The 14,523-nt window shown below is 43.1% G+C and overlaps 1 protein-coding gene across 2 annotated transcripts in view; it reads left to right on the top strand.

Annotated features, from left to right (window-relative positions):
• Nucleotides 1-9,887: 9,887 nt before the first annotated feature.
• The window catches only part of CCDC167 (coiled-coil domain containing 167), a 31,817-nt gene continuing 27,181 nt past the window's right edge, over nucleotides 9,888-14,523 (top strand). For both annotated transcript variants that reach the window (XR_010025369.1, XM_063124193.1), the window contains exon 1: nucleotides 9,888-10,080. Coding sequence is in view for 1 of the 2 variants with exons in the window: in XM_063124193.1 (XP_062980263.1) it covers nucleotides 10,039-10,080 (42 nt within the window). In the remaining variant the exon portion in view is untranslated. The remainder of the gene's footprint in view (nucleotides 10,081-14,523) is intronic.

Consider the following 14,523-nt stretch of genomic DNA (forward strand, 5'->3'; position numbering starts at 1 on the left):
GACATTATCTTATTTTCTCCAAATATTTTCAAACCCAGTTTCCAGTTCTCCTCAGTTTGTGCAGCAGCAAACTGCAACCGCTGCAGCAGCGTGCTTAGCCTGGTAAATAATGCATACAGTCCTTGCCGCGATGCAGACAGACAAAGGCAGGTACTGTATCAAAGAGTAATATGGAACTGCAAATTGCAGCATAATAGCCGTAATTTAGTGCCCCGTAGGTGATCAGGATTCAGAAGGTACCGTAGCCCTATGATCCGTGCTGACTGGCAAGGTGACCGGAGATATAGCATGGAGCTTGACCTTTGGATTGTCTCCAACCTAAGTGAAGCCATAAAAAATTCACAAGACCATGCTGTCTCCCAGCAAACGGGTGGTGGGATAGATAAATAGAATTTGAGTTAGCATACTTGTGTGGAGAGAGCAAGGAGGAGATAGGGAGAATCTACACAGTATACAATATTATCCATTATATCCATCATCTATCAGCCTATTGATCTATTTATATAGCCATGCAGCTTATTCTGGTAAGTGCACAGAGATAATAAAAGAACTGATCAAGAATCAAGTTAGCTAGATAATGTCTGGGCCCAGGGTGGTGAGTGGTTTGTCTAGGTTATTTCGTATTAGACGCATGCTCGACTGAGAAGGGAGTTTTCATTAGGTCTCTGGCAGGGTGCTAGCTGGGGGATTTTCTCAATTAATTTCACAAGCAGGCTTATGGATAATGATATGTCAGTGTGCATTGGGGGGTGGGAATTTCAGCCTGTTAAGCCTTCATGGACTGGAGGGCATTAACATTCCTTGTCAGGTTCCTATTTTTGAGCGCGCTTGTCGCTGTGTTGATCATTCTGGTTGCAGTCATCCTGAGCTGGAGAAATGATATCAGGAGAAATATGCTATTTTCAGGCTCCCTACTAACTTCTTGATCAGAGGCAGCTGGAAGCACTGGAGCCAGGCGTTCCCACAGAGCTCAGCAAAGACCTGGAAGGATGTAATCACTCGCCCCTATTTAGAAGATACACTACTACCTTGGACTGCAGAAAAATGTTGCTTTGCATTTGCTGAGGGGTTGATGTGCAGGAGCTATGCCCTTCTTTGTTTTCCATTTATCTGTACTCTCCTTATGACACCACACTAATGCTTAGTTCACTCAGCAGATGAGATGGTAAAATCATTCCTGGACTGTATCACTTCCAACTGCAGGTGCAGCACCACATGGTGTAATGTTTCCTGGTTGGAAAAAAATATCTACTATATCAGAGATAAGACTAGGCTATAACATTTCTCTCCGAGATGTTTTTCTATGAATAATATTAATAGGCATTCATTCATGCAATATGTTGCCTGCGGTCTAAAATGGTACAGTCCAGGAACAGTTTTAACATTTCATCTGCTGCTTATGTATAAGAGGAGCTGATATGAATAAATAATAATAATAATAATAATAATTAATAATAATAATAAATTTATTTCTTACCCGCCTCTCCATTTTGATCGAGGTGGGGAACAACAATAAACAATAAAATACATAAAACTGAATTAAAACATAATATACATTGTTAAAAACATCCTTAAAAACATTCTAAAAACATCTTAAAATTCCACTGGATAGGCCTGCCCACAGAGTTCAGTCTTTATAGCATTCTTGAATGCTAGTAGACTGTTAAGTTGACGAGTCTCCTCCGGCAGGCCATTCCACAGTCTGGGAGCAGCAGAAGAGAAGGTCCTCTGGGTAACAGTTGTTAATCTAGTTTTTGCTAGCTGAAGTAGATTTTTCCCAGAGGACCTGAGTGTGCGGGGCGGATTGTACGGGAAAAGAAGAAACCAGTCATACTGACACTTTACATAAGGTGAACAAAAGTTTGGTACAGTGGAGTGGGTGCACTGAACTGTTCTACACCAAGCAAGATATTGCACTATGAAAGCAGTATGAAAGTGGTATATAAAAGGCAGGAGCCACACCAAGCAGGATATAGTGGTATGAAAGTGGTATATGGTATGTGTCAATGGGCCCCAACAGTAGTCAGTGCACTTCAATACTGCTATAAAGCAGTAGTGTGGCTCCAGCCTTTTATATACCACTTTCATACAGCATTCATAGTGCAATATCCTGTTTGGTGTAGATTAGGCCTGAGACAGGCCTGTTTTTGTCTGGCCTTCAGGATAGTGAAACTCTGAGGACCTGTGCTTACCCTATCAGCATTCTATGTATTAATAGCGAACTCTGCAAGTGTAGCCAAAATAGTATCATACATGCATTAGAAGGAGTCATCAGGCTTGGGGGAAGCACGCTGTCTATTGACAAAAACACAAAACAACTTTAAAGGGGAAACACCTAAAAGGACAGGACGCGAAACAGTCCAACAAGGACTGAATAGGTTCAGGGGGCATGGAATGCTGATTGTTGTAAGGCAGCAAGGAGTGGGGGATGAAAACCCAGACAGGAGGAGGAATGGATTTCAAAACTTGGTTTGAATTGTGAAAATAATAAAAGCTCATTACAATTCCAGGGAATTATGACCTTAATAGATTTTACCTACGAACCGACAAATTTCAGGTTTCAGTGGCATTCCTACTTTCAAGAGGTGGTATAAATCGTAGGAGCAGAGGAAACTGCCTTATACCAAGTTCAGACCATCAGTCCATTTAGCTCAATATTGTCTCTAGTGACTGGCAGCCGCTCTCTAGCAATTCAAACCAGAGTCTTTCCCAGACTTGCCTGGAGATGCCAGATGTTGAATCCAGGACTTTTTTTCTAGCACTCTACAGTCCTTCCCCACGATTGGCCTGGAGTCTGGATAGAAATCTCACATTTGGTCTTTCAGCCATTGCCTTCCTCATTAGACATTTCTTTTTATCTGATTATATGTTTTATTGTGAATTGCTTAGAGAAGCTTAGAGTTTTTAGACCCGCTGCTGTACATGTCATAAATAAATTTAAAATTATTCCCACCGCCACCATTTTTAATTCTGAAGTGAGTCAAGCAGCCCAATCTAAGACGCATTTATCCCAAATAATTCTACCTAACATTGCTGCCTAAGAACTTTATTTAAATTTGCATCAAAAGGTCACATTGAACAGGATGTGATGTTCATATCATTTTAGCAATGGCATTCTTTCCATTTTTCCTCTCTCATTAAGAACATTTAGAGGTAACACACTGGAGATGAAGGTTCTTCCTGGACATGAAGTTGTTATTCCATTGTTGTGAAGGTTCCAGACGTCTTTTCCCTACGAAATGGATCTGAAATGAATATCCAATTTCCACAGACAGGCTTAAGTCTCAGAGACAGCATTATATTCATCATAGGCATTTCCTTCCTAATTTCTTAAATTGTCCCCTTCCTATTAACATGGTCTCCCCCCCACCCCCAATATATAGAAAAGTATCCCTGCTACACACCTTTTAGAAGATGTTGAATTTCAGACCTCACCATAGATTCCAAACATGCAACAGACAAAACCTCATCAAAATGAGAAGTGTGTGTTGACAAGCATGATGAGCATCAGCCCTGGCTGTGGAAACACGTCTTAAGAGAATTGCTCACTTTGTGGAACCAGGCAGCCTTGTGGTGGGTGTACTGATTAATTTAATTCTAATTAATTCTGTAATCTCAAGCTGTTCCTGAAATCTGTGCATAGCTGTCAAGGTGGAAGCATGGAAGGTGACACAGAGACAAACCAGAGGCGGAGTTCATGGATTTCTGTATATTTATCTCACCAGAGGTGTGGAAGCGGGATGAGGGGGGGACATCAACAGAAGGGGCCATCCAGCCTGCAGGTTTCAGATAGCATTTTCTGCCATTCCCAGACTTGTGGATACATTGAATGTGCATAGCCCTAGGCTAGCTATATTGGGGATGTGACTTGAGTTCATACCACTCATGGTTTAATAATCAGTGAACAGACTCTTTCTTGGATTTCAATGGGCAGGGCTAGCTGGCTGTAGGTGATTACAGGAGGTAAACAGAAGAGAAAAAGAGCACATGAACACAAAATAGCTATATGTTGACTATACCATTGAAAGATTATGTATTAGCACAATTGTATCCCACCTTTCCTTAGGGAGTTTCAAGGTGGTGTACATGACCCCTTCCCCTTTTTTAGCCTCACAACAATCCTGTAAGGTAGGTTGCTCTGAGGCAGGCCCAAGGTAATAAATAAGCTTCATGCCTGAAGAGATTTGAACATGGGTCTCCCCCATCATAGTCCAACACTCTAACCACTACACTGATTACAACATCCACCTCTAGTGATGGAAGTAATCTACTTCCCTGTCATCTAGGTGGCATAGATTCACACTCTCCTGCCAACAAATGGCAGAAGACTTCAGTATATTCTTAGTCTAGATACCGTAGTCCAGCCTTTCCCAAGTTGATCCCCTCCAAATGTGTTGGACTGCAATTCCGATCATCCAAACATCTGAAGGACCACCTGCTTGGGGGGAAGCTACGATAGACAGTACAAGCAGAACCTGCAATGCAATATTACAATGTATCCTCACCCTACAGCAGGAATGCTCTTGCCCTCCTGCAGGATATTAGAAGCTATAAGGGATTCAAGGGGAGCATTCTATTCCCTTTCCCATTTTCTGATTTTCTTTTTCAACATTCCATGTTTACTGAGCATGCTCAGTCCGGTTTTGATCCCTTAGTAGGTCTTTTTTTAAGACTGTTTATAATTCTGCTAGTCTCTGGGTTCCCTTGAGCATGCCTCCCTCTTGTTTCTTGATGCTCCCATTTTGGCTACAATCCTGCTGGTCGATTAGCACTCATTCCCTGATTTCATTAACAGCTGCTGCTGTTTCTGCCAAAACCAGTCTTAGTTTTAGGAGCCAATGTGCAGGATCAAGCTATTAGTTCTCCCATGACAGAGTCATAGCAATGGACCTTTAAAGGCAACTTGTCCCTGCCTCCTAAGAGGAACAAGTTAGACATCTTTAGCATCCCAGAGTTTTTTTTAAGAATCTTGTCTCATACCCAGATGATGTCCTAACGCTTGTGTATATTCTTTCATACATTATTGTTTTTAAAATAAAGACTAGGGTTAATCCAACACTAGAGGCCTTTAGCACTGTGGAGGTATAACATTTCCACAATCCGCTGGAATCAGCATTAAAGTGGTGCTGCCACAAAGCGTGTAATATAGTGCAATTTTATCCATAACTCATTCATTTCATGCTCATTCGTTTCTTTAAAATTTTATTACTGTAATTGCACTTTATTGAATCTTTTAAAAAGGAATCTTATATTGGGACTCCTGTATTTTATTGCAATAATGAGATTATTATCTATTTAAAAAGGGGAAGGTTCCACATAGGAGGACATCAAAAGCCGTGGAACCAAGAAACGCAGGGAAAGGAAAGGCAGGACGTTAGCAGCCGCATCACAAACTGTCTTACAGACCCATCCTTCCAAGAGGTGCATCTACAGTGGTTTGCCTGGACAGGTTGGCACTGTCCTTCTGCCTGATGTCAGAACATTTTTCACAAAACAGGCCTGAGTGCTGGTGCTGGTGGGGACAACACAGAAACCACAGCTTCTCCTGATTCTCCATAATAAGTGAGTTCACAGATTACTTCAATTCTGAAGAAAAAGGCTAGTGTGGAAGTAATCCTGGAATACCATGTTTGTTGTTTGTTACACCCATGGATCATCTGGATGGTTTTTGTTTCCTGTACCTTGGTTTCATAAGGCCAAAGATCAAGCAGAATATTTTCTTTCTCAAATAGGTACCAAGGATAATAAAAATGCCTCCTTCACTGCCTTCTTTCCTCATCTCTTCTTATACAGATCTATTTATACAGCTCCCATTACCTGTGTTAAAACTCCAGCCGTTGGGAACTTATTGCCAAGGCACAGAGGATATTTACCCATTTTTCATGTCGTATATCTATACATTTTTAAATACAGGATTTGAGGCCTTTGCCTGCCACAAAATTGCAAGCTATTATTCAAGAATCAAGACAGAAAGTGACAGGTATTCCCCAGCACCACCACTACCCCAATCTCAAAACTTCCAGCATCCTTATTTATTACTGGATGCACAGAAATTTGAATAAGACTGAAAAATACATTTCTAACACAGTAGCTACATTATCCCCAGGCAGAGAGCAAAAGTTTCACTTTAGGGCAGACCTGGGAAATATCAGACTAAGGGCTGATCTATACCAAGCAGGATATAGCACTTTGAAAGTGGTATGAAAGTGGTAAATAAAAGATAGGAGCCACGCTACTGCTTTATAGCGGTATTGAAGTGCATTGACAACTTTTGGTGCTCATTGAAACATACCATATACCTCTTTCATACCACTATATCCTGCTTGGTGTGGCTCCTGCCTTTTATACACCACTTTTATAGTGCAATATTCTGCTTGGCGTAAATTAAGCCTAGATGAACATGAAGTTTGATGACTCTTAAAGAGGCAATGACAGAAACAACAAAATTAAACCATTAATAATTTGTGCAGGTGTACTAAGCTGTTTCTTTTATAATTGTATAAACAACTGTATATAAAAAAGGAGTACAAGTAACTCCTGCTCTTCTCAGTCCCATCCCATCAGAGGACAGGACACTAAAAAGTCCCACATGTATTTTTACAGGAGACTGTACGAGAGTTCTCCATCACCCTTGAATCAATACGTGCTTTTCTAAGACAGAAATTTCTGCAGGATTGATGGATATTTCATCCTATTGAGGACCAAGACAGATGTGTTGCATTGAGACCTCTATGCATTTTAAAATTGCATTTACACTCACTAAGCAAACAAGCACAGTGTCTGAAACAAACCTGCCTCTCGTTTTATGGCTTCTCTTTCTTTGCATACTGTGCTTCAAAAACTCGGTTGGGAGCCGTAGTTTGGTTTTAGCTTTGAACCTGCTGAGTTCCCCTGATTATTTATTTTGTTTTAGCCTAGCTTTTGCTATGTTGAGAAAATGCTCCCGATTCCATTATTTATTAACTAGAAAGCAAGTTACAAATGGGAAGCCCTACATCTGTTCTAAACACAGTTCCCTACAGTCCAGTCTTATAATGTTCCCAGATGTCCTGTTCAGTGCAATGAGAGTTACTCCCAAAGATGCACGCGTAGGATCACAGGCTGCTTTCAGATGCAGTCATTTCAAAGTAGCATTTTCCTCATAGGTACATCATGTGGCAAGTGATGATCCTGGTTCAGATAGGTTTTTAATCCGGTGAATTAGCGTTGTAATGTTTGCTGGGGGGGGGGGGAGATTTTGCAAACGTTCATGGAAGAAAAAATATGATGCAAGGTATATAGTATGAATAAGGCAAGATGAATACTGTAATATCTAACATTTATATAGCTTATTTAAAGAACTTCACAAACCTGATTCTGGTAACCCTTACATTGTATAGGAATGTTGTGCCTGTGTGTGGACAAGCACATTAGCAGGGGATGCCAGCAGTGGGGGCACCCACTGTTGGCAGGCAACTGACCCTTGACATGCTTGCCCAGAGCCAGTGCAGAACTCCGCCCCCAAAACATCCCCACCGCTGCCTTACAACAACCTTTTAAGAAATGTTTTAAGTAAATAAATAAAATAATGTATGTAGTGCTTTGCATACTCATAACTAATGGCGGCTGGTGCCCACTGGGATGGCGGAATATAGGCCAGGATCAGCATAGGTGGAGCACGTTTGAATTCCCAGCAACCAGTAACCCATACCAATTTAAGTTCACGAGTGCAGTGTGTGGGTGTAATCCACAATCAGACAAAAGAACTCCTTTGGATCCACATTCTCCTGTTCCAACAGCAACCCCATTGTACAGAAAAGGTGAACTGGATCAAGTAACTTTAAGATCATGAGTGCAGGAGTGTAATCCACAGAGCCACACAAACAACAAGAAGAAGTTATGTCTTCAGAGCCACACAGAAAAAATAATCTCTGGGTCAGTGGTGATACAGCAGCGCAGTGCCTTTGATTTAATAAATATGTAAAAGGGCCTCAGAGTGATTTGCTCATCAATGTTTTAAGAGATAATAAGAGTCACATTTTGGTAGCCCTTCAAGTTAATTTTAAGGTTGTTATCAATTCACTTTGCCTAAACATCTTTTCCTTTTCTCTACTGTCCTAAGCAGTATTGTTGCCTTCATTTTCATTTCAGGTTGCTGCTGTTATAACAGATGATTATGTTCCACTCAAGAACTCAAGATGGTTGTATTTCAGTGGCAGCTTGTGTTGTTTTGGATGGATTTCACAGGCTTACCCAGAGGTGCTTACTTGTCTAGTTTAATTATAAGATTCATAATTTTAAGAGTTTCTAGGTGCCTGAAATGATAAGAAATCTGCTATAAGACATTGGGGAGTTTGGCTTTCCTTTAATAAATATTCTACTTAAAACTCTGTGTTGCACTAGGGGGAAAGGTGAGTGAAGTGTATACTAAAGGTTTAGAACAAAAAAACATGAAACACTCCTTTAAAAAAAAAACACCCAGAATTTTAATGCAATCTTGTAACTTCTAAGTACTGACTTGTGCTTTTAGATATTTAGGATTTGTACTCTTCAGCTTTCCCACCCCCTCCACTCCATTGACCTTGCTACAACTATTGTCATAGATCTTAATGGTACTGACAACACTGCAGCATGTCCAGTTAGGGGCCTTGATAAAAGTTGTATCCACGCTGCTCCTATTAATAATTGAATGCTACATGAAGTCATCCATGTCTTGCATGCCTCTGTTCTTCAACTGCATGATAAAAATAATAGCTCTAGTGCCTCATGGTGCTGCCATGACACAAAATCCTAGATCCCTGGGGCACTGATGCTCATGATTTGTAAACGCAAGACCCCCAAAACCAGTCTAAGCACAGCTCACACATCCCCTAACTGCATTGCAAACATCACAAATCCAGCACATCTAGAGACCACAAAAGCACCACCCCCAAATAAAATAAAAAACACTTTCGCAATGTGGATTTTCATGTTTTTATAGCCTCTAAAATATTTTGCATCTTCCCTTTCTGACAGAAGCACTTAAAAAATCCCAGACTCAGTGTCTCATGGTGGAAAACACCACATCTAGAGCATGATTAAACACAGACTCTAATCATTCAAATGCACCTCCTAAACACAAATCTCAATTACTGCCCTTCCCAATATTAATCACAATCTCTCCCCTAGGATTCCCTCCAAACAAAAAAAGTGCTATATTAAAACCGCATTCTGATGTTTTTTTATTCATATCCTTCCAATCATATCTCACAATCCTATGCATGTTTATACAGAAAAAAGGTCTACAACTCCCAGCATGCTGCCTGGGCCATACTGGGAACGTGGGCATTTTTTTCTGTCCAAACATGCATAGGACTGCACCCTTATAGACCATAGGCCTTATAGAATACGGAGATAAAATATGCATCTGAGGTATCCTGTATTTTAAAAGAGAGCCAATACCCATAATTCACATTACAGTTATTTGTAATAGGTATCTGGCAAAAATATTTTCAAAAGCTTCCTTGTTTTAAGAGAGATGTGGGCAATGATGACAGAGGAACTGAGATGTGGGCAATGGTGACAGAGGAAGAATCACCAGATGATGATGATAACAACAACAGCATCATCAACAACAACAACGATATGAATACACGCCCTCTACCCGACCCGTTTCGTTTGCAGTGAATTTATCATTCAGCCCATTTAAAGCCAGAAAGACCTGGCATATATCTAAGATTGCATAATGCCCCCCCAACCCGTCAATCCACACTCTTGACTCTGACGCTGCTGTACAGCCAGAAACCCGGAACAAGACGCGGCGCCCTAAGCCACGTTTCTCCCCGAGTCTGACCCGACTGATTTGCCCCTTTCCAACATGGCGGCCGGTGCGCGCGTGAGAGACGGGTGGGGCAAAGGGCCGGAGTACCCCTGACAAAGATGGCTGCGGCGGCTGCTCGAGTCGCGCGCCTCTGTCAGCCCAGCGGGTGCCTACGTGGCTGTCCCGCGCCTGAACAGGAGGAAGGCGAAAGAGGAAAACGGTGCGCAGGAGCTCAGCCCTGAGCAACGTGCAGGAAGGAGATGTCCGAGAAGCAGCCAGAGACGATGAGCGTGGCCCAGCAGGTGAGAAGAGCGGGGCAGGGCGGGGCGTCGCCTGGACAACCAGGAGGCGCTGGGCTCCGGGACGCGGGGGGGGGGGGGGCGCGGAGGGGATGAGCGTGGGTAGGACGGTGCTGCGGCATCGGAGCGAGTCCTACGATGGTTAGGCCTGGATGGGGGTAGATATGGGTGAAGGACCGGAGTGAAGCAGCTGTGGAAATCTCTACGAAATCACTGTGGGATACTGGTTAGCACTGAGAAGAGGGGTGGACAACTTGTGGCCCTCCAAATGTTGGACTGCTGACTCTCCTCAGCCCTAACCAGCATAGCCAAAGGGGAGGGTTGATGGGGGTTGCAGTCCAACAACATCTGGAGGGCCACAAGTTGCCCATCCCTGGTACTAAATGGATGACCACGCTCTTGTACATTGTGTGAGTTGCTGTAGCACACTGGTTAAGACAAATACACAATGAGACTGAAGCCCGAAGACCAATCTCTCCTCAGCCATAATTTATGAGGAGACGGTCTGTCATACCCTCGGGTCCTCTGCACATACACACACACACCCATTTGTATATGGTGATATAAGAGCCACAGTGATGTATTTCACGGGTGGAGAACCTCAGGCCCAGGGGCCAAATCTGGCCTTCCAGGAGCCCCAATCCAGCCCTATGGGTTTCCCAGAGGCCGTGTCCCCTTCTCCTAGCCCCGCTATTCACCCAACCAGGGAGTAAGAGCATTATGTGAAAATGTGATGACCCCGTTCCTTTTGCCTTTAGCTCCCTCTCCCCCCCACACACACACCTGTGCAAATGCAGCTCCCGAGTGTTTCTCTGAAATGAAATTTATCTCTCAGCCTGAAAGAGGTTTTGCACCTCTGGTGTCAGGGCTGGCCTTAGGAGTGGCAAGCTGAGGGGGATGCCAACATCACACCTGCACCAGGCCCCATAAACCTTCTCGGTAGCCTTCCAAAGCTGACCATGAGGGGTGGCTGGTACTAAAGGCAATCCTTGCTAAGGCTGCTATTTATCCTAAGGCCGGTCCTGTCTTCTGTAGTGGCTAGACAGAGTTACTTGGACTAAGGGTGCTTCTGAACAGACAGCTCTTAGTGCTACCAATCAAAAGACATGGTGCAGCTTTTCCGTCTTTTTCTCAACAGATTTTTGTGGAAAGATAAAAAGCTGGAAAAAGCAATGGGAAAACAAGAGGGTTTCAAGTTGAAGATGGCATAGTCTGCACCTCTTGTAAAATTCCGTGAAGGAGGCAGGACAATTGCACAATAAAAGCCTGGTCTGGAAGCCCTGTAATACTGGGAGGGTTCATGTCGCCTCTCAGTCATGAAGCACACTGGGTGACTTTGGGTCAATCAGTCTCTCTTAGCCTAACCTACCTTATTGTGAGAATAAAACTAGTGGGACGAAGGGAAGGAACCATGTGTGCTGCCTTGAACTCCTTGCAGGAGAAGTGGGATGTAAATTTAAAAATTATAATACTAGCCTACTTCAGTAGCCCTACTGGAAGAATTACAAAAATAATGAATGTGAAACACTTTGAACACTTAGGAAAAACATATTGGGTTGGACCGAGGCTTGGCATTCTATGAATAGATGGGCTCCGCTCTCAGGAGGTGCTTCTATCTAATTTTTGATAATCCACACACACATACCACCGCTCACCCCATTAAGTAAGCACCCTCAAGTCTCTGTGTAGCGTTTTTGGGGGGCTGGTGGGGCTGCCATGGGAAGGAAAGGCTACAGAAGCCCTCTTCTGCCAGCCAGGATGCATGCGCCTAAATCTTGATCCAACCCCATGTAAGCAATAAGTATTAAATTCTTGTACTGAAAATTAGAGGATTAAAATATATATATAAAGGTAGACTGGGAATGTGGAACCATGGGCAGTGCTGACCAGAGGTTTTACGGGGCTCAGAGTAGGTGTGATGATGGAGGCTTTGCCACTGCCTCCTGCAAGGACCCATGTGTGGGGCTCCAGTGTGCAATATGGCAGAGGCTGAGATAGGGAGGGTTGCTTTGTACCAGTTGTTCCCCCACACACAAGGCAATCCTGATCATAGGAAGTAATTATTCTCTATTAAAAGAGTGTGATTTTACTTACTTAGAGAAGGGTTGACTGAGCTCATTGGACTGAAAATAGTAAGTGACAATATGTGTGTCTTGCAGCTGCAGAGCAAAAAGGATGAGTGTATAGTCCTGTGATATGCAGTCTGTAGAGCAAGCATTCCCCAAACTGATGCCCTCTAATTGTGTTGTTCTACAACTCCCAGCCTGCCCCAGCCAGCATGGTTGGCTGGGACAGGCTGGGAACTGTAGTCCAACACATCTGGAGGGCACCAGGTTGGGGAAGCCTGTTCTGGAAAATAGCAGGGAGTGAGTAAATTAAATTTGTTGTGGATATAGTTGGACAGAAGTTGTTGATGCCATAGGGAAGCTCACTAGCAGAGCAAGAAGGGGAATGCGGTCTCCTGATGACTGTCATCAACATATAGTAATGGCAATATGGAGGGGTTTTTTTAGAAACGAAAAACCACTGTTCTTTAAAAAAAAAAAACACTTCAAAGCATTTGCAAATAATATCATAATACAAAAAAAAAAAAAACCCACCACCCCGATTGAAATTATTAAAATCTACAAGAGCAGAATAAAAAAAAACCAGCATGAAAACTGAGAGGGAGAAGTTAAGTTCCATTTTCCTATACCAGCTTGGAGCAATTAATTTCCTTCAGCTGGGGTGGGGGACTTGTGGCCCACCAGACGTTGTTGGACTCCTACTCCCAATACCCCCAGCCAGTATGACCAGTGGTCAGAGATGATGGGAGTTGAAGTCCAGCTGGAGGGCCTCATGTTTCCCACTTCAGCCATAAGTGAGTGCTGTATGAAGGACAGATTTTTGTCTGTTCTGAAACTATGGCCAGTAATACCAGGATTTCAATCCTGTGCACAGTTACTTGGCATAAACCCTATTGAACACAATGGGTCTTACTTCTGCATAAACAGATTGAGGATTTGGGCTAAAGAAGTTACACCATCTCTCCTGAGCATGCATTGGGTTTTCCTGCTCTACTACGTTGCTGTTAGTACTACTATGGGAGCATGAGAAACAGCTTTTGTAAAAGAAGGCACCCTATGGCAAAGGAGAACCCATGGCAAAATCACAGCACCATGTACATTGATGGTGCTATATAAATAAATAAATAAATAAATAAATAAATAAATAATAATAATAATAATAATAATAATAATAATAATAGGCAGGGCCTTATGAACGACCTACTTGCTTGCAAAATGCTTTCCCAGATTTGTGGTAGTGATGTATAGGGAACCAACATGGTCCAGATACGGATGCTTTTTAAGGGTTGGACACACTGAAAAAACACCCCCAGTCCAGAAATTTGGCAAATGAGCCATTGTAGGTTAGATAGGATCAGCATGAGGAAAGCCATAGCTTTGGCCTGAACTATTTATGCAGAACATTGAGGTGGTAGAATGAGCTACATAATTTCAGACTGCAGGTAGGAGATCACATTTTCTAATGCTCCCCATACACCCCATGCTGCCATGTTGGAAATTCCCTGAAAATCATAACCAGTAAAGCAGGCATAAGGTTGGCTAGAACCTTTCTTCCTGATCTGCTAGTTTTCTGTTTCCAGGAAATATTTTACATGGAGCATTCAAAAGATGTGTCCCCACCTGTTTTCTGAAATTGTCCAGTCCATTCTATCACAGAATACCTGCCTCATTCTGCGATGTAGACTTGCGCAGTCTCAGCGGTAGAGCATATGGTTTGGATATTGGAAGGATGGAAATTTCTCCGTTGTCATGGTCAGACCACTTCCTGGTGAAATTTGGTCTCACAGTGCCATTCTCTCCCTGCAGAGGTGGGGGAGCCATTAAGATGGTCTGTGCCCAGAGACTTACGGAATTTGAGCGATTCTTGAATGCTTGCGGGGGGGCGGGGGGGCTCAGTAGCCAGCGCCGGTGATTCTGTCGAGGCCCTTGTTGCACTATGGAATGGCGAGGTGCAAAGGGCCATCGATATAATCACTCCTGAGTGCCATCTAACATATTGTGAAGCTTGGAAGGCTCCCTGGTTGACTGGGTAGCTCTGGGCAATGAAACAGGTCAGAAGAAGGCAGGAGCGTAAGTGGCATAAGATTTGTCTTGAAGGTGACCAAACACGTGTAAGAGCGTATAATCATGCTTACTGCGTGGTGGTGAAGGCAGCAAAGAAGGCTTACTTTGCTGCCTCCATTGCACCCTCAAACTCGTCCAGCCAAGCTTTTACAGGTGGTTCAAGGATTACTTGCATCTAACCCACTCAATCCAATACTAGAACCCTTGAGGGCTCGCTGTGATCAGTTTGCAAGACACTTCAAGGATAAAATCACTTACCTTCATACTGACTTGAACGTTGCTATTGATTTAGTGTCTGTTGAGGTGTCCATTGCAT

This window comes from Elgaria multicarinata, chromosome 4, assembly GCF_023053635.1.
Source record: "Elgaria multicarinata webbii isolate HBS135686 ecotype San Diego chromosome 4, rElgMul1.1.pri, whole genome shotgun sequence".
NCBI lineage: Eukaryota > Metazoa > Chordata > Lepidosauria > Squamata > Anguidae > Elgaria > Elgaria multicarinata.